This window comes from Monodelphis domestica, chromosome 1, assembly GCF_027887165.1.
Source record: "Monodelphis domestica isolate mMonDom1 chromosome 1, mMonDom1.pri, whole genome shotgun sequence".
Taxonomy (NCBI): Eukaryota; Metazoa; Chordata; class Mammalia; order Didelphimorphia; family Didelphidae; genus Monodelphis; species Monodelphis domestica.
The window spans coordinates 667,605,328-667,629,721 of NC_077227.1; the positions used below are offsets into that span (position 1 = coordinate 667,605,328).

Genomic DNA, 24,394 nt, shown 5'->3' on the forward strand with positions numbered 1-24,394 from the left:
GCAAAAGGTTTCTGTCCTAAAGTAATCTTAAGAAGGGAGGAGGGGGAACCTCCCTTGCCAATGGGATTCACATTCCAGTAGAGTTCCCACTATCAGTAGGAAATTCCTTACAAGCATGAAACCTTCCAATGGTGAAATTTCCAACATTCACAAGTCTAAGAAATTTTAAGGTTTACAAAGGGAACCTGGATGTGTATAATTGAGAGAGAGAACAGGGGGCTGAGAGAGGGATGTGGATTTTCTGCCTCTGATACAGTCAAGCTCATGAGTTCACACCTTCTCCTCTTGCCCCCAAATGGAGAAAAAAGTTCACACATATTCCCAAGGTGTGAACTCCGGACACAAGGGTGAGAACTCCTGGCCTCCCTGCCAGCTCCTCTATATAGTGGGCTGTCAGGCATCTCCCTCATTTGGGATCACTGGAGTCCTCATCTGCGGATCCAGGGAGGTGACCTCTCCTCTACCCAGAACAAACCGGGCATTACCTTTGGAAGCTCAACCAAGAGGCAAAACAAGAAAGAAAGAAATAATTGAAAAAAAAGGAGGAAACAAAAAAACCACAGGGTTTTTTTCTTTTTCTTTTTTTTTTGATCCAATCATTCTTTTATTTATTTTTATATCTATTTATTCATTTATTCATTCATTTATTTATTAATTAATTCATTCATTCATTCATTTATATATTTATTTATTTATTTATTTATTTATTTATTTATTTTTTCATTCATTGATCTCCTCAGCTGGGGTGATGGCCGCCAGCAATCGGGATGAGAAAGATGGAGATTTTAATGTTTTGGACTATATCTTAGGAGAGGCATACGATCAGGATGACTCTTTGTGTCACCCTGAAATGGAACAAGATGAAAATGAGGAACGGGCCTCCAAAAGAAGATGTGATCGAATGGAAACTACCCAACGCGAGAGTCAAGAATCCCCTGAGTGGTCCCGAGAATTGACTCCAGAGCCACCTGGCTCACCTATGAGCACAGAGCCATGTGGAAGTCCACGTGAACAGACTGCAGTCGGGAAAAGGCGCGTGCAAAGCAGGTCTGAGTCTTCCACAGCGGACGGCTCCCAGAGCCTTGGGCAGGATGTTGATAGGTGGCACAGCAGGTCCCAGCTGCCTTCCAAAGAAGAATCAGGCTGTGTGGAATATGACCGTGAGATCGGCAGCAGGAACTGTTCCGAAGAAGAGAGTGGAAAGGGCAGAAGGAACGAGGCGGAAGGAGTGGGAGAAGAGGAAGAGAGGGATGCTGCGAGAAAAGATGAAGAAGATGGAGGGGAGCAGGAAGAGCCCGAAGAGAGAAGCGCCCGGGATCTTCGAAGCGAAGCCGGTGGCTCTTTTTCTGAGACTCTATCTTTCCCAGAAGGGTCAGCCGCCGCTGGTTCTAGCACTGATGGATCAGAGGAGAAAAAGCAAGGAAGGAAGAGAGCCCGAGGCATAGCTTCAATTGTTTTTCGCAGAAGTCCAAGTTGTGCATCGGAATCATCTGCAGGTCCGCGAAGCAAGCACAAGAGATCATCATCTTCCGTTGCTGCTGTTCCGGAAGACCCCACGAGGAGGCTTCGATATATTCTGCGGGATGCGAGATTCTTCCTCATAAAGAGCAGCAACCGTGAAAACATCTCCCTTGCCAAAGCCAGGGGTATATGGTCGACCCTGCCAGCAAATGAAAAGAAACTGAATGCTGCATTCCGATCTGCAAGAAATGTCATTTTGATATTTTCCGTGACAGAGAGTGGAGCTTTTCAAGGCTTTGCGAGACTCTGTTCAGAATCCCACCACGGAGGACCTCCTATACATTGGGTTTTGCCTGAAGGCATGAATCTTAAGACCCTTGGAGGGGTCTTCAGAATTGCCTGGATTTGCAGGCACGAATTGCCCTTCACCAAATGTGTTCACCTTACCAACGCTTTGAATGGACATAAGCCAGTTAAAATTGGACGTGACGGTCAGGAAGTTGACCTCGAATGTGCAACGGAGCTATGTCTCCTCTTTCCCCCCGATGAAGGCGTTGACCTGTATCAGGTCATGGGTGACAGGCACCACCAGGTAAGAGTGCTTTCACCCTTGCGTTCCAGAGGACTTCCACCCCGCCGAGAAGCGGACCGGGATGCGAGAAGGCGTCGTCGGTCAGAAGATGACGAGGTTCATAACAGCAGGAAGAGACCGAGGATGGACTACGCCCCTGGGTTTCGTGAGAGACCAGCGCGTAGGGAGGACGCACGCCATCCAGCAGCGGACAGAAGATTTTCAGGAGTTGCCAGAGGTGTTTTCATGAAGGGCTCCTACGAGGATGACCTGAGAGCATTTCACAACAGCAGGCCACCAAGGCCAATGCGGGACATGTCCCCTGGTCGAGGAAGGGGACAGCCTTCCTACCGCGCTGGCCACCAGCAGCGTGCTCTCCCTTTCCAGGACTCTCGGTCAGGACGTCGACCTGTGCCACAGGAAGCAAGACACAGAGGTCAACCAGCATGTGATTCTGATAGGCGCGTAGAGGACTTCCTGCGTGAAACACGAGCTATCTTTGGCTCTCAGAGACGGAGACCCCGTGAATGGGATCGACCCGGAGAATGTGATAGTTCCCCATATGGCCGGAGAGACAGGGAGGCGCGTGAATGGCGAGAGAGGAGGAGAGACGAGGAGAGAAGAGAGAGGAGAAGACGGGAGAGGAGACTGACGCGATGCAGCTGCCCCGAACATCTTCCATTCATCTCCTGACCACCTGGCCCACGGAGGATGTCCCGGAGTTCGCAGCTCCACGCCTGTGCTCTTGTTTCTCATACTTCTAATTTCTCCACTTGCTCTCCCTTTCTAGAGAGGTAAATAAATACGGAGCTTGCCACACCGCAGGTGTTTTAAGTTGTGGTCTCTGAGTCTTGATTCCTGCCTCTCTTCCTCTGACCGCCTCATCTGTCTCACATCCAGATTCCTCTAGCCTCCATTCTCCTTCTCAGCTCACCACCCACAGATGAATTATGTAGGAACGGCTGGCGGATCCTACTGTACCCCTATTCTCTCCAAGGGATTCTTCCAACTGATCCTGAGCTGGCTCCTCCCCAAGGTCCTTCGACAACGGACATCAATCTACTAGGAAGCCCCCGTATCCTCTGATTTTCTCCCGATACAAGCCCTGGACACGCCCTCGGACCCAGTAAACAACCGACCAGGATGTGTGTAAGAGGCAGTTATGAGCTCAGGGCGACGGAAACAAAAGCAACCCTAGGAAGGAACAATCCCGTCCATCATGCTCGGCGTGTCCATCCATGGGGCCTATGAACCAAAGGTGTGACAAGGAAATCTCTTTAAGAGACTGATACATATTAATTTAAGGTCGCCAAGGAATTCAGCTATGTAATTCCTAAATGAAAACTCAAGTCAGCAGTCAACCTTTTATGGAGTTTAATTACAGACAGGAGGAAGAAAGGTATTAGAGAGAGAGAGAGGGAGAGAGAAAGGGGAGAGAAAGGAATAGGGCTTAAATACCCCCTCTGTTTTGGCTGGGCCAAAAGGCCCAAGCCCTTAGATAGCTGAGGCAAAGAAAAGAGATCAGTCCTCACTCACGTGACCAAAATGGAGACACAGTCTCAGGGGCCTCCACCTCCAGCTTCCTTCAGAGCAAGCTTCTCAGAGCACAACCTCTCAGAGCAAAACCTCTCCAACCACCCCTCAGTCCTCAGACCCCCCTATCTTTAAGGAAACCATCCAAGTTCCCTCCCCTCAGTTCTCACATCTACCAATCACTGTCCATGTCTTCCCTGTGCCAATGGTGGCTCTAGCTTAACCCAGGACCGCCCAGAGGTCTGTGGCTTTGCACATGTCTGTTGAAGGTCATATTCTCAAATAATTAAATCTTGATCCTTTGCTACAGCCCTTCCTAAATCCTGTTACCCTGAGTAGGGTGGAGATTGGAATAATTAAATTTTGATCTCTGCTGCAGCCCTTTCCATTGTTCAGCAAAAGGTTTCTGTCCTAAAGTAATCTTAAGAAGGGAGGAGGGGGAACCTCCCTTGCCAATGGGATTCACATTCCAGTAGAGTTCCCACTATCAGTAGGAAATTCCTTACAAGCATGAAACCTTCCAATGGTGAAATTTCCAACATTCACAAGTCTAAGAAATTTTAAGGTTTACAAAGGGAACCTGGATGTGTATAATTGAGAGAGAGAACAGGGGGCTGAGAGAGGGATGTGGATTTTCTGCCTCTGATACAGTCAAGCTCATGAGTTCACACCTTCTCCTCTTGCCCCCAAATGGAGAAAAAAGTTCACACATATTCCCAAGGTGTGAACTCCGGACACAAGGGTGAGAACTCCTGGCCTCCCTGCCAGCTCCTCTATATAGTCGGCTGTCAGGCATCTCCATTTGGGATCACTGGAGTCCTCATCTGCGGATCCAGGGAGGTGACCTCTCCTCTACCCAGAACAAACCGGGCATTACCTTTGGAAGCTCAACCAAGAGGCAAAACAAGAAAGAAAGAAATAATTGAAAAAAAAAAAGAAGGAAACAAAAAAACACAGGGTTTTTTTCTTTTTCTTTTTTTTGATCCAATCATTCTTTTGTTTATTTTTATATCTATTTATTCATTTATTCATTCATTTATTTATTAATTCATTCATTCATTTATTTATTTATTTATTTATTTATTTATTTATTTATTTTTTCATTCATTGATCTCCTCAGCTGGGGTGATGGCCGCCAGCAATCGGGATGAGAAAGATGGAGATTTTAATGTTTTGGACTATATCTTAGGAGAGGCATACGATCAGGATGACTCTTTGTGTCACCCTGAAATGGAACAAGATGAAAATGAGGAACGGGCCTCCAAAAGAAGATGTGATCGAATGGAAACTACCCAACGCGAGAGTCAAGAATCCCCTGAGTGGTCCCGAGAATTGACTCCAGAGCCACCTGGCTCACCTATGAGCACAGAGCCATGTGGAAGTCCACGTGAACAGACTGCAGTCGGGAAAAGGCGCGTGCAAAGCAGGTCTGAGTCTTCCACAGCGGACGGCTCCCAGAGCCTTGGGCAGGATGTTGATAGGTGGCACAGCAGGTCCCAGCTGCCTTCCAAAGAAGAATCAGGCTGTGTGGAATATGACCGTGAGATCGGCAGCAGGAACTGTTCCGAAGAAGAGAGTGGAAAGGGCAGAAGGAACGAGGCGGAAGGAGTGGGAGAAGAGGAAGAGAGGGATGCTGCGAGAAAAGATGAAGAAGATGGAGGGGAGCAGGAAGAGCCCGAAGAGAGAAGCGCCCGGGATCTTCGAAGCGAAGCCGGTGGCTCTTTTTCTGAGACTCTATCTTTCCCAGAAGGGTCAGCCGCCGCTGGTTCTAGCACTGATGGATCAGAGGAGAAAAAGCAAGGAAGGAAGAGAGCCCGAGGCATAGCTTCAATTGTTTTTCGCAGAAGTCCAAGTTGTGCATCGGAATCATCTGCAGGTCCGCGAAGCAAGCACAAGAGATCATCATCTTCCGTTGCTGCTGTTCCGGAAGACCCCACGAGGAGGCTTCGATATATTCTGCGGGATGCGAGATTCTTCCTCATAAAGAGCAGCAACCGTGAAAACATCTCCCTTGCCAAAGCCAGGGGTATATGGTCGACCCTGCCAGCAAATGAAAAGAAACTGAATGCTGCATTCCGATCTGCAAGAAATGTCATTTTGATATTTTCCGTGACAGAGAGTGGAGCTTTTCAAGGCTTTGCGAGACTCTGTTCAGAATCCCACCACGGAGGACCTCCTATACATTGGGTTTTGCCTGAAGGCATGAATCTTAAGACCCTTGGAGGGGTCTTCAGAATTGCCTGGATTTGCAGGCACGAATTGCCCTTCACCAAATGTGTTCACCTTACCAACGCTTTGAATGGACATAAGCCAGTTAAAATTGGACGTGACGGTCAGGAAGTTGACCTCGAATGTGCAACGGAGCTATGTCTCCTCTTTCCCCCCGATGAAGGCGTTGACCTGTATCAGGTCATGGGTGACAGGCACCACCAGGTAAGAGTGCTTTCACCCTTGCGTTCCAGAGGACTTCCACCCCGCCGAGAAGCGGACCGGGATGCGAGAAGGCGTCGTCGGTCAGAAGATGACGAGGTTCATAACAGCAGGAAGAGACCGAGGATGGACTACGCCCCTGGGTTTCGTGAGAGACCAGCGCGTAGGGAGGACGCACGCCATCCAGCAGCGGACAGAAGATTTTCAGGAGTTGCCAGAGGTGTTTTCATGAAGGGCTCCTACGAGGATGACCTGAGAGCATTTCACAACAGCAGGCCACCAAGGCCAATGCGGGACATGTCCCCTGGTCGAGGAAGGGGACAGCCTTCCTACCGCGCTGGCCACCAGCAGCGTGCTCTCCCTTTCCAGGACTCTCGGTCAGGACGTCGACCTGTGCCACAGGAAGCAAGACACAGAGGTCAACCAGCATGTGATTCTGATAGGCGCGTAGAGGACTTCCTGCGTGAAACACGAGCTATCTTTGGCTCTCAGAGACGGAGACCCCGTGAATGGGATCGACCCGGAGAATGTGATAGTTCCCCATATGGCCGGAGAGACAGGGAGGCGCGTGAATGGCGAGAGAGGAGGAGAGACGAGGAGAGAAGAGAGAGGAGAAGACGGGAGAGGAGACTGACGCGATGCAGCTGCCCCGAACATCTTCCATTCATCTCCTGACCACCTGGCCCACGGAGGATGTCCCGGAGTTCGCAGCTCCACGCCTGTGCTCTTGTTTCTCATACTTCTAATTTCTCCACTTGCTCTCCCTTTCTAGAGAGGTAAATAAATACGGAGCTTGCCACACCGCAGGTGTTTTAAGTTGTGGTCTCTGAGTCTTGATTCCTGCCTCTCTTCCTCTGACCGCCTCATCTGTCTCACATCCAGATTCCTCTAGCCTCCATTCTCCTTCTCAGCTCACCACCCACAGATGAATTATGTAGGAACGGCTGGCGGATCCTACTGTACCCCTATTCTCTCCAAGGGATTCTTCCAACTGATCCTGAGCTGGCTCCTCCCCAAGGTCCTTCGACAACGGACATCAATCTACTAGGAAGCCCCCGTATCCTCTGATTTTCTCCCGATACAAGCCCTGGACACGCCCTCGGACCCAGTAAACAACCGACCAGGATGTGTGTAAGAGGCAGTTATGAGCTCAGGGCGACGGAAACAAAAGCAACCCTAGGAAGGAACAATCCCGTCCATCATGCTCGGCGTGTCCATCCATGGGGCCTATGAACCAAAGGTGTGACAAGGAAATCTCTTTAAGAGACTGATACATATTAATTTAAGGTCGCCAAGGAATTCAGCTATGTAATTCCTAAATGAAAACTCAAGTCAGCAGTCAACCTTTTATGGAGTTTAATTACAGACAGGAGGAAGAAAGGTATTAGAGAGAGAGAGAGGGAGAGAGAAAGGGGAGAGAAAGGAATAGGGCTTAAATACCCCCTCTGTTTTGGCTGGGCCAAAAGGCCCAAGCCCTTAGATAGCTGAGGCAAAGAAAAGAGATCAGTCCTCACTCACGTGACCAAAATGGAGACACAGTCTCAGGGGCCTCCACCTCCAGCTTCCTTCAGAGCAAGCTTCTCAGAGCACAACCTCTCAGAGCAAAACCTCTCCAACCACCCCTCAGTCCTCAGACCCCCCTATCTTTAAGGAAACCATCCAAGTTCCCTCCCCTCAGTTCTCACATCTACCAATCACTGTCCATGTCTTCCCTGTGCCAATGGTGGCTCTAGCTTAACCCAGGACCGCCCAGAGGTCTGTGGCTTTGCACATGTCTGTTGAAGGTCATATTCTCAAATAATTAAATCTTGATCCTTTGCTACAGCCCTTCCTAAATCCTGTTACCCTGAGTAGGGTGGAGATTGGAATAATTAAATTTTGATCTCTGCTGCAGCCCTTTCCATTGTTCAGCAAAAGGTTTCTGTCCTAAAGTAATCTTAAGAAGGGAGGAGGGGGAACCTCCCTTGCCAATGGGATTCACATTCCAGTAGAGTTCCCACTATCAGTAGGAAATTCCTTACAAGCATGAAACCTTCCAATGGTGAAATTTCCAACATTCACAAGTCTAAGAAATTTTAAGGTTTACAAAGGGAACCTGGATGTGTATAATTGAGAGAGAGAACAGGGGGCTGAGAGAGGGATGTGGATTTTCTGCCTCTGATACAGTCAAGCTCATGAGTTCACACCTTCTCCTCTTGCCCCCAAATGGAGAAAAAAGTTCACACATATTCCCAAGGTGTGAACTCCGGACACAAGGGTGAGAACTCCTGGCCTCCCTGCCAGCTCCTCTATATAGTGGGCTGTCAGGCATCTCCCTCATTTGGGATCACTGGAGTCCTCATCTGCGGATCCAGGGAGGTGACCTCTCCTCTACCCAGAACAAACCGGGCATTACCTTTGGAAGCTCAACCAAGAGGCAAAACAAGAAAGAAAGAAATAATTGAAAAAAAAGGAGGAAACAAAAAAACCACAGGGTTTTTTTCTTTTTCTTTTTTTTTTGATCCAATCATTCTTTTATTTATTTTTATATCTATTTATTCATTTATTCATTCATTTATTTATTAATTAATTCATTCATTCATTCATTTATATATTTATTTATTTATTTATTTATTTATTTATTTTTTCATTCATTGATCTCCTCAGCTGGGGTGATGGCCGCCAGCAATCGGGATGAGAAAGATGGAGATTTTAATGTTTTGGACTATATCTTAGGAGAGGCATACGATCAGGATGACTCTTTGTGTCACCCTGAAATGGAACAAGATGAAAATGAGGAACGGGCCTCCAAAAGAAGATGTGATCGAATGGAAACTACCCAACGCGAGAGTCAAGAATCCCCTGAGTGGTCCCGAGAATTGACTCCAGAGCCACCTGGCTCACCTATGAGCACAGAGCCATGTGGAAGTCCACGTGAACAGACTGCAGTCGGGAAAAGGCGCGTGCAAAGCAGGTCTGAGTCTTCCACAGCGGACGGCTCCCAGAGCCTTGGGCAGGATGTTGATAGGTGGCACAGCAGGTCCCAGCTGCCTTCCAAAGAAGAATCAGGCTGTGTGGAATATGACCGTGAGATCGGCAGCAGGAACTGTTCCGAAGAAGAGAGTGGAAAGGGCAGAAGGAACGAGGCGGAAGGAGTGGGAGAAGAGGAAGAGAGGGATGCTGCGAGAAAAGATGAAGAAGATGGAGGGGAGCAGGAAGAGCCCGAAGAGAGAAGCGCCCGGGATCTTCGAAGCGAAGCCGGTGGCTCTTTTTCTGAGACTCTATCTTTCCCAGAAGGGTCAGCCGCCGCTGGTTCTAGCACTGATGGATCAGAGGAGAAAAAGCAAGGAAGGAAGAGAGCCCGAGGCATAGCTTCAATTGTTTTTCGCAGAAGTCCAAGTTGTGCATCGGAATCATCTGCAGGTCCGCGAAGCAAGCACAAGAGATCATCATCTTCCGTTGCTGCTGTTCCGGAAGACCCCACGAGGAGGCTTCGATATATTCTGCGGGATGCGAGATTCTTCCTCATAAAGAGCAGCAACCGTGAAAACATCTCCCTTGCCAAAGCCAGGGGTATATGGTCGACCCTGCCAGCAAATGAAAAGAAACTGAATGCTGCATTCCGATCTGCAAGAAATGTCATTTTGATATTTTCCGTGACAGAGAGTGGAGCTTTTCAAGGCTTTGCGAGACTCTGTTCAGAATCCCACCACGGAGGACCTCCTATACATTGGGTTTTGCCTGAAGGCATGAATCTTAAGACCCTTGGAGGGGTCTTCAGAATTGCCTGGATTTGCAGGCACGAATTGCCCTTCACCAAATGTGTTCACCTTACCAACGCTTTGAATGGACATAAGCCAGTTAAAATTGGACGTGACGGTCAGGAAGTTGACCTCGAATGTGCAACGGAGCTATGTCTCCTCTTTCCCCCCGATGAAGGCGTTGACCTGTATCAGGTCATGGGTGACAGGCACCACCAGGTAAGAGTGCTTTCACCCTTGCGTTCCAGAGGACTTCCACCCCGCCGAGAAGCGGACCGGGATGCGAGAAGGCGTCGTCGGTCAGAAGATGACGAGGTTCATAACAGCAGGAAGAGACCGAGGATGGACTACGCCCCTGGGTTTCGTGAGAGACCAGCGCGTAGGGAGGACGCACGCCATCCAGCAGCGGACAGAAGATTTTCAGGAGTTGCCAGAGGTGTTTTCATGAAGGGCTCCTACGAGGATGACCTGAGAGCATTTCACAACAGCAGGCCACCAAGGCCAATGCGGGACATGTCCCCTGGTCGAGGAAGGGGACAGCCTTCCTACCGCGCTGGCCACCAGCAGCGTGCTCTCCCTTTCCAGGACTCTCGGTCAGGACGTCGACCTGTGCCACAGGAAGCAAGACACAGAGGTCAACCAGCATGTGATTCTGATAGGCGCGTAGAGGACTTCCTGCGTGAAACACGAGCTATCTTTGGCTCTCAGAGACGGAGACCCCGTGAATGGGATCGACCCGGAGAATGTGATAGTTCCCCATATGGCCGGAGAGACAGGGAGGCGCGTGAATGGCGAGAGAGGAGGAGAGACGAGGAGAGAAGAGAGAGGAGAAGACGGGAGAGGAGACTGACGCGATGCAGCTGCCCCGAACATCTTCCATTCATCTCCTGACCACCTGGCCCACGGAGGATGTCCCGGAGTTCGCAGCTCCACGCCTGTGCTCTTGTTTCTCATACTTCTAATTTCTCCACTTGCTCTCCCTTTCTAGAGAGGTAAATAAATACGGAGCTTGCCACACCGCAGGTGTTTTAAGTTGTGGTCTCTGAGTCTTGATTCCTGCCTCTCTTCCTCTGACCGCCTCATCTGTCTCACATCCAGATTCCTCTAGCCTCCATTCTCCTTCTCAGCTCACCACCCACAGATGAATTATGTAGGAACGGCTGGCGGATCCTACTGTACCCCTATTCTCTCCAAGGGATTCTTCCAACTGATCCTGAGCTGGCTCCTCCCCAAGGTCCTTCGACAACGGACATCAATCTACTAGGAAGCCCCCGTATCCTCTGATTTTCTCCCGATACAAGCCCTGGACACGCCCTCGGACCCAGTAAACAACCGACCAGGATGTGTGTAAGAGGCAGTTATGAGCTCAGGGCGACGGAAACAAAAGCAACCCTAGGAAGGAACAATCCCGTCCATCATGCTCGGCGTGTCCATCCATGGGGCCTATGAACCAAAGGTGTGACAAGGAAATCTCTTTAAGAGACTGATACATATTAATTTAAGGTCGCCAAGGAATTCAGCTATGTAATTCCTAAATGAAAACTCAAGTCAGCAGTCAACCTTTTATGGAGTTTAATTACAGACAGGAGGAAGAAAGGTATTAGAGAGAGAGAGAGGGAGAGAGAAAGGGGAGAGAAAGGAATAGGGCTTAAATACCCCCTCTGTTTTGGCTGGGCCAAAAGGCCCAAGCCCTTAGATAGCTGAGGCAAAGAAAAGAGATCAGTCCTCACTCACGTGACCAAAATGGAGACACAGTCTCAGGGGCCTCCACCTCCAGCTTCCTTCAGAGCAAGCTTCTCAGAGCACAACCTCTCAGAGCAAAACCTCTCCAACCACCCCTCAGTCCTCAGACCCCCCTATCTTTAAGGAAACCATCCAAGTTCCCTCCCCTCAGTTCTCACATCTACCAATCACTGTCCATGTCTTCCCTGTGCCAATGGTGGCTCTAGCTTAACCCAGGACCGCCCAGAGGTCTGTGGCTTTGCACATGTCTGTTGAAGGTCATATTCTCAAATAATTAAATCTTGATCCTTTGCTACAGCCCTTCCTAAATCCTGTTACCCTGAGTAGGGTGGAGATTGGAATAATTAAATTTTGATCTCTGCTGCAGCCCTTTCCATTGTTCAGCAAAAGGTTTCTGTCCTAAAGTAATCTTAAGAAGGGAGGAGGGGGAACCTCCCTTGCCAATGGGATTCACATTCCAGTAGAGTTCCCACTATCAGTAGGAAATTCCTTACAAGCATGAAACCTTCCAATGGTGAAATTTCCAACATTCACAAGTCTAAGAAATTTTAAGGTTTACAAAGGGAACCTGGATGTGTATAATTGAGAGAGAGAACAGGGGGCTGAGAGAGGGATGTGGATTTTCTGCCTCTGGTACAGTCAAGCTCATGAGTTCACACCTTCTCCTCTTGCCCCCAAATGGAGAAAAAAGTTCACACATATTCCCAAGGTGTGAACTCCGGACACAAGGGTGAGAACTCCTGGCCTCCCTGCCAGCTCCTCTATATAGTCGGCTGTCAGGCATCTCCCTCATTTGGGATCACTGGAGTCCTCATCTGCGGATCCAGGGAGGTGACCTCTCCTCTACCCAGAACAAACCGGGCATTACCTTTGGAAGCTCAACCAAGAGGCAAAACAAGAAAGAAAGAAATAATTGAAAAAAAAAAGGAGGAAACAAAAAAACCACAGGGTTTTTTTCTTTTTCTTTTTTTTTGATCCAATCATTCTTTTATTTATTTTTATATCTATTCATTCATTTATTCATTCATTTATTTATTTATTAATTAATTAATTAATTAATTCATTCATTTATTTATTTATTTATTTATTTATTTATTTATTTTTTCATTCATTGATCTCCTCAGCTGGGGTGATGGCCGCCAGCAATCGGGATGAGAAAGATGGAGATTTTAATGTTTTGGACTATATCTTAGGAGAGGCATACGATCAGGATGACTCTTTGTGTCACCCTGAAATGGAACAAGATGAAAATGAGGAACGGGCCTCCAAAAGAAGATGTGATCGAATGGAAACTACCCAACGCGAGAGTCAAGAATCCCCTGAGTGGTCCCGAGAATTGACTCCAGAGCCACCTGGCTCACCTATGAGCACAGAGCCATGTGGAAGTCCACGTGAACAGACTGCAGTCGGGAAAAGGCGCGTGCAAAGCAGGTCTGAGTCTTCCACAGCGGACGGCTCCCAGAGCCTTGGGCAGGATGTTGATAGGTGGCACAGCAGGTCCCAGCTGCCTTCCAAAGAAGAATCAGGCTGTGTGGAATATGACCGTGAGATCGGCAGCAGGAACTGTTCCGAAGAAGAGAGTGGAAAGGGCAGAAGGAACGAGGCGGAAGGAGTGGGAGAAGAGGAAGAGAGGGATGCTGCGAGAAAAGATGAAGAAGATGGAGGGGAGCAGGAAGAGCCCGAAGAGAGAAGCGCCCGGGATCTTCGAAGCGAAGCCGGTGGCTCTTTTTCTGAGACTCTATCTTTCCCAGAAGGGTCAGCCGCCGCTGGTTCTAGCACTGATGGATCAGAGGAGAAAAAGCAAGGAAGGAAGAGAGCCCGAGGCATAGCTTCAATTGTTTTTCGCAGAAGTCCAAGTTGTGCATCGGAATCATCTGCAGGTCCGCGAAGCAAGCACAAGAGATCATCATCTTCCGTTGCTGCTGTTCCGGAAGACCCCACGAGGAGGCTTCGATATATTCTGCGGGATGCGAGATTCTTCCTCATAAAGAGCAGCAACCGTGAAAACATCTCCCTTGCCAAAGCCAGGGGTATATGGTCGACCCTGCCAGCAAATGAAAAGAAACTGAATGCTGCATTCCGATCTGCAAGAAATGTCATTTTGATATTTTCCGTGACAGAGAGTGGAGCTTTTCAAGGCTTTGCGAGACTCTGTTCAGAATCCCACCACGGAGGACCTCCTATACATTGGGTTTTGCCTGAAGGCATGAATCTTAAGACCCTTGGAGGGGTCTTCAGAATTGCCTGGATTTGCAGGCACGAATTGCCCTTCACCAAATGTGTTCACCTTACCAACGCTTTGAATGGACATAAGCCAGTTAAAATTGGACGTGACGGTCAGGAAGTTGACCTCGAATGTGCAACGGAGCTATGTCTCCTCTTTCCCCCCGATGAAGGCGTTGACCTGTATCAGGTCATGGGTGACAGGCACCACCAGGTAAGAGTGCTTTCACCCTTGCGTTCCAGAGGACTTCCACCCCGCCGAGAAGCGGACCGGGATGCGAGAAGGCGTCGTCGGTCAGAAGATGACGAGGTTCATAACAGCAGGAAGAGACCGAGGATGGACTACGCCCCTGGGTTTCGTGAGAGACCAGCGCGTAGGGAGGACGCACGCCATCCAGCAGCGGACAGAAGATTTTCAGGAGTTGCCAGAGGTGTTTTCATGAAGGGCTCCTACGAGGATGACCTGAGAGCATTTCACAACAGCAGGCCACCAAGGCCAATGCGGGACATGTCCCCTGGTCGAGGAAGGGGACAGCCTTCCTACCGCGCTGGCCACCAGCAGCGTGCTCTCCCTTTCCAGGACTCTCGGTCAGGACGTCGACCTGTGCCACAGGAAGCAAGACACAGAGGTCAACCAGCATGTGATTCTGATAGGCGCGTAGAGGACTTCCTGCGTGAAACACGAGCTATCTTTGGCTCTCAGAGACGGAGACCCCGTGAATGGGATCGACCCGGAGAATGTGATAGTTCCCCATATGGCCGGAGAGACAGGGAGGCGCGTGAATGGCGAGAGAGGAGGAGAGACGAGGAGAGAAGAGAGAGGAGAAGACGGGAGAGGAGACTGACGCGATGCAGCTGCCCCGAACATCTTCCATTCATCTCCTGACCACCTGGCCCACGGAGGATGTCCCGGAGTTCGCAGCTCCACGCCTGTGCTCTTGTTTCTCATACTTCTAATTTCTCCACTTGCTCTCCCTTTCTAGAGAGGTAAATAAATACGGAGCTTGCCACACCGCAGGTGTTTTAAGTTGTGGTCTCTGAGTCTTGATTCCTGCCTCTCTTCCTCTGACCGCCTCATCTGTCTCACATCCAGATTCCTCTAGCCTCCATTCTCCTTCTCAGCTCACCACCCACAGATGAATTATGTAGGAACGGCTGGCGGATCCTACTGTACCCCTATTCTCTCCAAGGGATTCTTCCAACTGATCCTGAGCTGGCTCCTCCCCAAGGTCCTTCGACAACGGACATCAATCTACTAGGAAGCCCCCGTATCCTCTGATTTTCTCCCGATACAAGCCCTGGACACGCCCTCGGACCCAGTAAACAACCGACCAGGATGTGTGTAAGAGGCAGTTATGAGCTCAGGGCGACGGAAACAAAAGCAACCCTAGGAAGGAACAATCCCGTCCATCATGCTCGGCGTGTCCATCCATGGGGCCTATGAACCAAAGGTGTGACAAGGAAATCTCTTTAAGAGACTGATACATATTAATTTAAGGTCGCCAAGGAATTCAGCTATGTAATTCCTAAATGAAAACTCAAGTCAGCAGTCAACCTTTTATGGAGTTTAATTACAGACAGGAGGAAGAAAGGTATTAGAGAGAGAGAGAGGGAGAGAGAAAGGGGAGAGAAAGGAATAGGGCTTAAATACCCCCTCTGTTTTGGCTGGGCCAAAAGGCCCAAGCCCTTAGATAGCTGAGGCAAAGAAAAGAGATCAGTCCTCACTCACGTGACCAAAATGGAGACACAGTCTCAGGGGCCTCCACCTCCAGCTTCCTTCAGAGCAAGCTTCTCAGAGCACAACCTCTCAGAGCAAAACCTCTCCAACCACCCCTCAGTCCTCAGACCCCCCTATCTTTAAGGAAACCATCCAAGTTCCCTCCCCTCAGTTCTCACATCTACCAATCACTGTCCATGTCTTCCCTGTGCCAATGGTGGCTCTAGCTTAACCCAGGACCGCCCAGAGGTCTGTGGCTTTGCACATGTCTGTTGAAGGTCATATTCTCAAATAATTAAATCTTGATCCTTTGCTACAGCCCTTCCTAAATCCTGTTACCCTGAGTAGGGTGGAGATTGGAATAATTAAATTTTGATCTCTGCTGCAGCCCTTTCCATTGTTCAGCAAAAGGTTTCTGTCCTAAAGTAATCTTAAGAAGGGAGGAGGGGGAACCTCCCTTGCCAATGGGATTCACATTCCAGTAGAGTTCCCACTATCAGTAGGAAATTCCTTACAAGCATGAAACCTTCCAATGGTGAAATTTCCAACATTCACAAGTCTAAGAAATTTTAAGGTTTACAAAGGGAACCTGGATGTGTATAATTGAGAGAGAGAACAGGGGGCTGAGAGAGGGATGTGGATTTTCTGCCTCTGGTACAGTCAAGCTCATGAGTTCACACCTTCTCCTCTTGCCCCCAAATGGAGAAAAAAGTTCACACATATTCCCAAGGTGTGAACTCCGGACACAAGGGTGAGAACTCCTGGCCTCCCTGCCAGCTCCTCTATATAGTCGGCTGTCAGGCATCTCCCTCATTTGGGATCACTGGAGTCCTCATCTGCGGATCCAGGGAGGTGACCTCTCCTCTACCCAGAACAAACCGGGCATTACCTTTGGAAGCTCAACCAAGAGGCAAAACAAGAAAGAAAGAAATAATTGAAAAAAAAAAGGAGGAAACAAAAAAACCACAGGGTTTTTTTCTTTTTCTTTTTTTTTGATCCAATCATTCTTTTATTTATTTTTATATCTATTCATTCATTTATTCATTCATTTATTTATTTATTAATTAATTAATTAATTAATTCATTCATTCATTCATTTATTTATTTATTTATTTATTTATTTTTTCATTCATTGATCTCCTCAGCTGGGGTGATGGCCGCCAGCAATCGGGATGAGAAAGATGGAGATTTTAATGTTTTGGACTATATCTTAGGAGAGGCATACGATCAGGATGACTCTTTGTGTCACCCTGAAATGGAACAAGATGAAAATGAGGAACGGGCCTCCAAAAGAAGATGTGATCGAATGGAAACTACCCAACGCGAGAGTCAAGAATCCCCTGAGTGGTCCCGAGAATTGACTCCAGAGCCACCTGGCTCACCTATGAGCACAGAGCCATGTGGAAGTCCACGTGAACAGACTGCAGTCGGGAAAAGGCGCGTGCAAAGCAGGTCTGAGTCTTCCACAGCGGACGGCTCCCAGAGCCTTGGGCAGGATGTTGATAGGTGGCACAGCAGGTCCCAGCTGCCTTCCAAAGAAGAATCAGGCTGTGTGGAATATGACCGTGAGATCGGCAGCAGGAACTGTTCCGAAGAAGAGAGTGGAAAGGGCAGAAGGAACGAGGCGGAAGGAGTGGGAGAAGAGGAAGAGAGGGATGCTGCGAGAAAAGATGAAGAAGATGGAGGGGAGCAGGAAGAGCCCGAAGAGAGAAGCGCCCGGGATCTTCGAAGCGAAGCCGGTGGCTCTTTTTCTGAGACTCTATCTTTCCCAGAAGGGTCAGCCGCCGCTGGTTCTAGCACTGATGGATCAGAGGAGAAAAAGCAAGGAAGGAAGAGAGCCCGAGGCATAGCTTCAATTGTTTTTCGCAGAAGTCCAAGTTGTGCATCGGAATCATCTGCAGGTCCGCGAAGCAAGCACAAGAGATCATCATCTTCCGTTGCTGCTGTTCCGGAAGACCCCACGAGGAGGCTTCGATATATTCTGCGGGATGCGAGATTCTTCCTCATAAAGAGCAGCAACCGTGAAAACATCTCCCTTGCCAAAGCCAGGGGTATATGGTCGACCCTGCCAGCAAATGAAAAGAAACTGAATGCTGCATTCCGATCTGCAAGAAATGTCATTTTGATATTTTCCGTGACAGAGAGTGGAGCTTTTCAAGGCTTTGCGAGACTCTGTTCAGAATCCCACCACGGAGGACCTCCTATACATTGGGTTTTGCCTGAAGGCATGAATCTTAAGACCCTTGGAGGGGTCTTCAGAATTGCCTGGATTTGCAGGCACGAATTGCCCTTCACCAAATGTGTTCACCTTACCAACGCTTTGAATGGACATAAGCCAGTTAAAATTGGACGTGACGGTCAGGAAGTTGACCTCGAATGTGCAACGGAGCTATGTCTCCTCTTTCCCCCCGATGAAGGCGTTGACCTGTATCAGGTCATGGGTGACAGGCACCACCAGGTAAGAGTGCTTTCACCCTTGCGTTCCAGAGGACTTCCACCCCGCCGAGAAGCGGACCGGGATGCGAGAAGGCGTCGTCGGTCAGAAGATGACGAGGTTCATAACAGCAGGAAGAGACCGAGGATGGACTACGCCCCTGGGTTTCGTGAGAGACCAGCGCGTAGGGAGGACGCACGCCATCCAGCAGCGGACAGAAGATTTTCAGGAGTTGCCAGAGGTGTTTTCATGAAGGGCTCCTACGAGGATGACCTGAGAGCATTTCACAACAGCAGGCCACCAAGGCCAATGCGGGACATGTCCCCTGGTCGAGGAAGGGGACAGCCTTCCTACCGCGCTGGCCACCAGCAGCGTGCTCTCCCTTTCCAGGACTCTCGGTCAGGACGTCGACCTGTGCCACAGGAAGCAAGACACAGAGGTCAACCAGCATGTGATTCTGATAGGCGCGTAGAGGACTTCCTGCGTGAAACACGAGCTATCTTTGGCTCTCAGAGACGGAGACCCCGTGAATGGGATCGACCCGGAGAATGTGATAGTTCCCCATATGGCCGGAGAGACAGGGAGGCGCGTGAATGGCGAGAGAGGAGGAGAGACGAGGAGAGAAGAGAGAGGAGAAGACGGGAGAGGAGACTGACGCGATGCAGCTGCCCCGAACATCTTCCATTCATCTCCTGACCACCTGGCCCACGGAGGATGTCCCGGAGTTCGCAGCTCCACGCCTGTGCTCTTGTTTCTCATACTTCTAATTTCTCCACTTGCTCTCCCTTTCTAGAGAGGTAAATAAATACGGAGCTTGCCACACCGCAGGTGTTTTAAGTTGTGGTCTCTGAGTCTTGATTCCTGCCTCTCTTCCTCTGACCGCCTCATCTGTCTCACATCCAGATTCCTCTAGCCTCCATTCTCCTTCTCAGCTCACCACCCACAGATGAATTATGTAGGAACGGCTGGCGGATCCTACTGTACCCCTATTCTCTCCAAGGGATTCTTCCAACTGATCCTGAGCTGGCTCCTCCCCAAGGTCCTTCGACAACGGACATCAATCTACTAGGAAGCCCCCGTATCCTCTGATTTTCTCCCGATACAAGCCCTGGACACGCCCTCGGACCCAGTAAACAACCGACCAGGATGTGTGTAAGAGGCAGTTATGAGCTCAGGGCGACGGAAACAAAAGCAACCCTAGGAAGGAACAATCCCGTCCATCATGCTCGGCGTGTCCATCCATGGGGCCTATGAACCAAAGGTGTGACAAGGAAATCTCTTTAAGAGACTGATACATATTAATTTAAGGTCGCCAAGGAATTCAGCTATGTAATTCCTAAATGAAAACTCAAGTCAGCAGTCAACCTTTTATGGAGTTTAATTACAGACAGGAGGAAGAAAGGTATTAGAGAGAGAGAGAGGGAGAGAGAAAGGGGAGAGAAAGGAATAGGGCTTAAATACCCCCTCTGTTTTGGCTGGGCCAAAAGGCCCAAGCCCTTAGATAGCTGAGGCAAAGAAAAGAGATCAGTCCTCACTCACGTGACCAAAATGGAGACACAGTCTCAGGGGCCTCCACCTCCAGCTTCCTTCAGAGCAAGCTTCTCAGAGCACAACCTCTCAGAGCAAAACCTCTCCAACCACCCCTCAGTCCTCAGACCCCCCTATCTTTAAGGAAACCATCCAAGTTCCCTCCCCTCAGTTCTCACATCTACCAATCACTGTCCATGTCTTCCCTGTGCCAATGGTGGCTCTAGCTTAACCCAGGACCGCCCAGAGGTCTGTGGCTTTGCACATGTCTGTTGAAGGTCATATTCTCAAATAATTAAATCTTGATCCTTTGCTACAGCCCTTCCTAAATCCTGTTACCCTGAGTAGGGTGGAGATTGGAATAATTAAATTTTGATCTCTGCTGCAGCCCTTTCCATTGTTCAGCAAAAGGTTTCTGTCCTAAAGTAATCTTAAGAAGGGAGGAGGGGGAACCTCCCTTGCCAATGGGATTCACATTCCAGTAGAGTTCCCACTATCAGTAGGAAATTCCTTACAAGCATGAAACCTTCCAATGGTGAAATTTCCAACATTCACAAGTCTAAGAAATTTTAAGGTTTACAAAGGGAACCTGGATGTGTATAATTGAGAGAGAGAACAGGGGGCTGAGAGAGGGATGTGGATTTTCTGCCTCTGATACAGTCAAGCTCATGAGTTCACACCTTCTCCTCTTGCCCCCAAATGGAGAAAAAAGTTCACACATATTCCCAAGGTGTGAACTCCGGACACAAGGGTGAGAACTCCTGGCCTCCCTGCCAGCTCCTCTATATAGTGGGCTGTCAGGCATCTCCCTCATTTGGGATCACTGGAGTCCTCATCTGCGGATCCAGGGAGGTGACCTCTCCTCTACCCAGAACAAACCGGGCATTACCTTTGGAAGCTCAACCAAGAGGCAAAACAAGAAAGAAAGAAATAATTGAAAAAAAAGGAGGAAACAAAAAAACCACAGGGTTTTTTTCTTTTTCTTTTTTTTTTGATCCAATCATTCTTTTATTTATTTTTATATCTATTTATTCATTTATTCATTCATTTATTTATTAATTAATTCATTCATTCATTCATTTATATATTTATTTATTTATTTATTTATTTATTTATTTTTTCATTCATTGATCTCCTCAGCTGGGGTGATGGCCGCCAGCAATCGGGATGAGAAAGATGGAGATTTTAATGTTTTGGACTATATCTTAGGAGAGGCATACGATCAGGATGACTCTTTGTGTCACCCTGAAATGGAACAAGATGAAAATGAGGAACGGGCCTCCAAAAGAAGATGTGATCGAATGGAAACTACCCAACGCGAGAGTCAAGAATCCCCTGAGTGGTCCCGAGAATTGACTCCAGAGCCACCTGGCTCACCTATGAGCACAGAGCCATGTGGAAGTCCACGTGAACAGACTGCAGTCGGGAAAAGGCGCGTGCAAAGCAGGTCTGAGTCTTCCACAGCGGACGGCTCCCAGAGCCTTGGGCAGGATGTTGATAGGTGGCACAGCAGGTCCCAGCTGCCTTCCAAAGAAGAATCAGGCTGTGTGGAATATGACCGTGAGATCGGCAGCAGGAACTGTTCCGAAGAAGAGAGTGGAAAGGGCAGAAGGAACGAGGCGGAAGGAGTGGGAGAAGAGGAAGAGAGGGATGCTGCGAGAAAAGATGAAGAAGATGGAGGGGAGCAGGAAGAGCCCGAAGAGAGAAGCGCCCGGGATCTTCGAAGCGAAGCCGGTGGCTCTTTTTCTGAGACTCTATCTTTCCCAGAAGGGTCAGCCGCCGCTGGTTCTAGCACTGATGGATCAGAGGAGAAAAAGCAAGGAAGGAAGAGAGCCCGAGGCATAGCTTCAATTGTTTTTCGCAGAAGTCCAAGTTGTGCATCGGAATCATCTGCAGGTCCGCGAAGCAAGCACAAGAGATCATCATCTTCCGTTGCTGCTGTTCCGGAAGACCCCACGAGGAGGCTTCGATATATTCTGCGGGATGCGAGATTCTTCCTCATAAAGAGCAGCAACCGTGAAAACATCTCCCTTGCCAAAGCCAGGGGTATATGGTCGACCCTGCCAGCAAATGAAAAGAAACTGAATGCTGCATTCCGATCTGCAAGAAATGTCATTTTGATATTTTCCGTGACAGAGAGTGGAGCTTTTCAAGGCTTTGCGAGACTCTGTTCAGAATCCCACCACGGAGGACCTCCTATACATTGGGTTTTGCCTGAAGGCATGAATCTTAAGACCCTTGGAGGGGTCTTCAGAATTGCCTGGATTTGCAGGCACGAATTGCCCTTCACCAAATGTGTTCACCTTACCAACGCTTTGAATGGACATAAGCCAGTTAAAATTGGACGTGACGGTCAGGAAGTTGACCTCGAATGTGCAACGGAGCTATGTCTCCTCTTTCCCCCCGATGAAGGCGTTGACCTGTATCAGGTCATGGGTGACAGGCACCACCAGGTAAGAGTGCTTTCACCCTTGCGTTCCAGAGGACTTCCACCCCGCCGAGAAGCGGACCGGGATGCGAGAAGGCGTCGTCGGTCAGAAGATGATGAGGTTCATAACAGCAGGAAGAGACCGAGGATGGACTACGCCCCTGGGTTTCGTGAGAGACCAGCGCGTAGGGAGGACGCACGCCATCCAGCAGCGGACAGAAGATTTTCAGGAGTTGCCAGAGGTGTTTTCATGAAGGGCTCCTACGAGGATGACCTGAGAGCATTTCACAACAGCAGGCCACCAAGGCCAATGCGGGACATGTCCCCTGGTCGAGGAAGGGGACAGCCTTCCTACCGCGCTGGCCACCAGCAGCGTGCTCTCCCTTTCCAGGACTCTCGGTCAGGACGTCGACCTGTGCCACAGGAAGCAAGACACAGAGGTCAACCAGCATGTGATTCTGATAGGCGCGTAGAGGACTTCCTGCGTGAAACACGAGCTATCTTTGGCTCTCAGAGACGGAGACCCCGTGAATGGGATCGACCCGGAGAATGTGATAGTTCCCCATATGGCCGGAGAGACAGGGAGGCGCGTGAATGGCGAGAGAGGAGGAGAGACGAGGAGAGAAGAGAGAGGAGAAGACGGGAGAGGAGACTGACGCGATGCAGCTGCCCCGAACATCTTCCATTCATCTCCTGACCACCTGGCCCACGGAGGATGTCCCGGAGTTCGCAGCTCCACGCCTGTGCTCTTGTTTCTCATACTTCTAATTTCTCCACTTGCTCTCCCTTTCTAGAGAGGTAAATAAATACGGAGCTTGCCACACCGCAGGTGTTTTAAGTTGTGGTCTCTGAGTCTTGATTCCTGCCTCTCTTCCTCTGACCGCCTCATCTGTCTCACATCCAGATTCCTCTAGCCTCCATTCTCCTTCTCAGCTCACCACCCACAGATGAATTATGTAGGAACGGCTGGCGGATCCTACTGTACCCCTATTCTCTCCAAGGGATTCTTCCAACTGATCCTGAGCTGGCTCCTCCCCAAGGTCCTTCGACAACGGACATCAATCTACTAGGAAGCCCCCGTATCCTCTGATTTTCTCCCGATACAAGCCCTGGACACGCCCTCGGACCCAGTAAACAACCGACCAGGATGTGTGTAAGAGGCAGTTATGAGCTCAGGGCGACGGAAACAAAAGCAACCCTAGGAAGGAACAATCCCGTCCATCATGCTCGGCGTGTCCATCCATGGGGCCTATGAACCAAAGGTGTGACAAGGAAATCTCATTAAGAGACTGATACATATTAATTTAAGGTCGCCAAGGAATTCAGCTATGTAATTCCTAAATGAAAACTCAAGTCAGCAGTCAACCTTTTATGGAGTTTAATTACAGACAGGAGGAAGAAAGGTATTAGAGAGAGAGAGAGGGAGAGAGAAAGGGGAGAGAAAGGAATAGGGCTTAAATACCCCCTCTGTTTTGGCTGGGCCAAAAGGCCCAAGCCCTTAGATAGCTGAGGCAAAGAAAAGAGATCAGTCCCTATCACTCACGTGACCAAAATGGAGACACAGTCTCAGGGGCCTCCACCTCCAGCTTCCTTCAGAGCAAGCTTCTCAGAGCACAACCTCTCAGAGCAAAACCTCTCCAACCACCCCTCAGTCCTCAGACCCCCCTATCTTTAAGGAAACCATCCAAGTTCCCTCCCCTCAGTTCTCACATCTACCAATCACTGTCCATGTCTTCCCTGTGCCAATGGTGGCTCTAGCTTAACCCAGGACCGCCCAGAGGTCTGTGGCTTTGCACATGTCTGTTGAAGGTCATATTCTCAAATAATTAAATCTTGATCCTTTGCTACAGCCCTTCCTAAATCCTGTTACCCTGAGTAGGGTGGAGATTGGAATAATTAAATTTTGATCTCTGCTGCAGCCCTTTCCATTGTTCAGCAAAAGGTTTCTGTCCTAAAGTAATCTTAAGAAGGGAGGAGGGGGAACCTCCCTTGCCAATGGGATTCACATTCCAGTAGAGTTCCCACTATCAGTAGGAAATTCCTTACAAGCATGAAACCTTCCAATGGTGAAATTTCCAACATTCACAAGTCTAAGAAATTTTAAGGTTTACAAAGGGAACCTGGATGTGTATAATTGAGAGAGAGAACAGGGGGCTGAGAGAGGGATGTGGATTTTCTGCCTCTGATACAGTCAAGCTCATGAGTTCACACCTTCTCCTCTTGCCCCCAAATGGAGAAAAAAGTTCACACATATTCCCAAGGTGTGAACTCCGGACACAAGGGTGAGAACTCCTGGCCTCCCTGCCAGCTCCTCTATATAGTGGGCTGTCAGGCATCTCCCTCATTTGGGATCACTGGAGTCCTCATCTGCGGATCCAGGGAGGTGACCTCTCCTCTACCCAGAACAAACCGGGCATTACCTTTGGAAGCTCAACCAAGAGGCAAAACAAGAAAGAAAGAAATAATTGAAAAAAAAGGAGGAAACAAAAAAACCACAGGGTTTTTTTCTTTTTCTTTTTTTTTTGATCCAATCATTCTTTTATTTATTTTTATATCTATTTATTCATTTATTCATTCATTTATTTAT

At 49.0% G+C, this 24,394-nt stretch overlaps 3 protein-coding genes across 3 annotated transcripts; all 3 read left to right on the plus strand.

Annotated features, from left to right (window-relative positions):
* The first annotated feature begins 12,610 nt into the window (after window positions 1-12,610).
* On the plus strand, window positions 12,611-14,587 carry LOC130457370 (YTH domain-containing protein 1-like). The gene is made up of 2 exons (XM_056818200.1): window positions 12,611-13,058; window positions 13,233-14,587. Exons 1-2 carry the CDS (start codon window positions 12,611-12,613, stop codon window positions 14,585-14,587), a joined length of 1,803 nt encoding a protein of 600 aa, XP_056674178.1.
* A 1,984-nt stretch (window positions 14,588-16,571) lies between these two features.
* Window positions 16,572-18,548, plus strand: LOC130457372 (YTH domain-containing protein 1-like). The gene is made up of 2 exons (XM_056818202.1): window positions 16,572-17,019; window positions 17,194-18,548. The coding sequence occupies exons 1-2, from the start codon at window positions 16,572-16,574 to the stop codon at window positions 18,546-18,548; spliced, it is 1,803 nt and encodes a 600-aa protein (XP_056674180.1).
* A 1,979-nt stretch (window positions 18,549-20,527) lies between these two features.
* On the plus strand, window positions 20,528-22,504 carry LOC130457374 (YTH domain-containing protein 1-like). Its single transcript, XM_056818210.1, has 2 exons — window positions 20,528-20,975; window positions 21,150-22,504. Exons 1-2 carry the CDS (start codon window positions 20,528-20,530, stop codon window positions 22,502-22,504), a joined length of 1,803 nt encoding a protein of 600 aa, XP_056674188.1.
* Window positions 22,505-24,394: the final 1,890 nt, after the last annotated feature.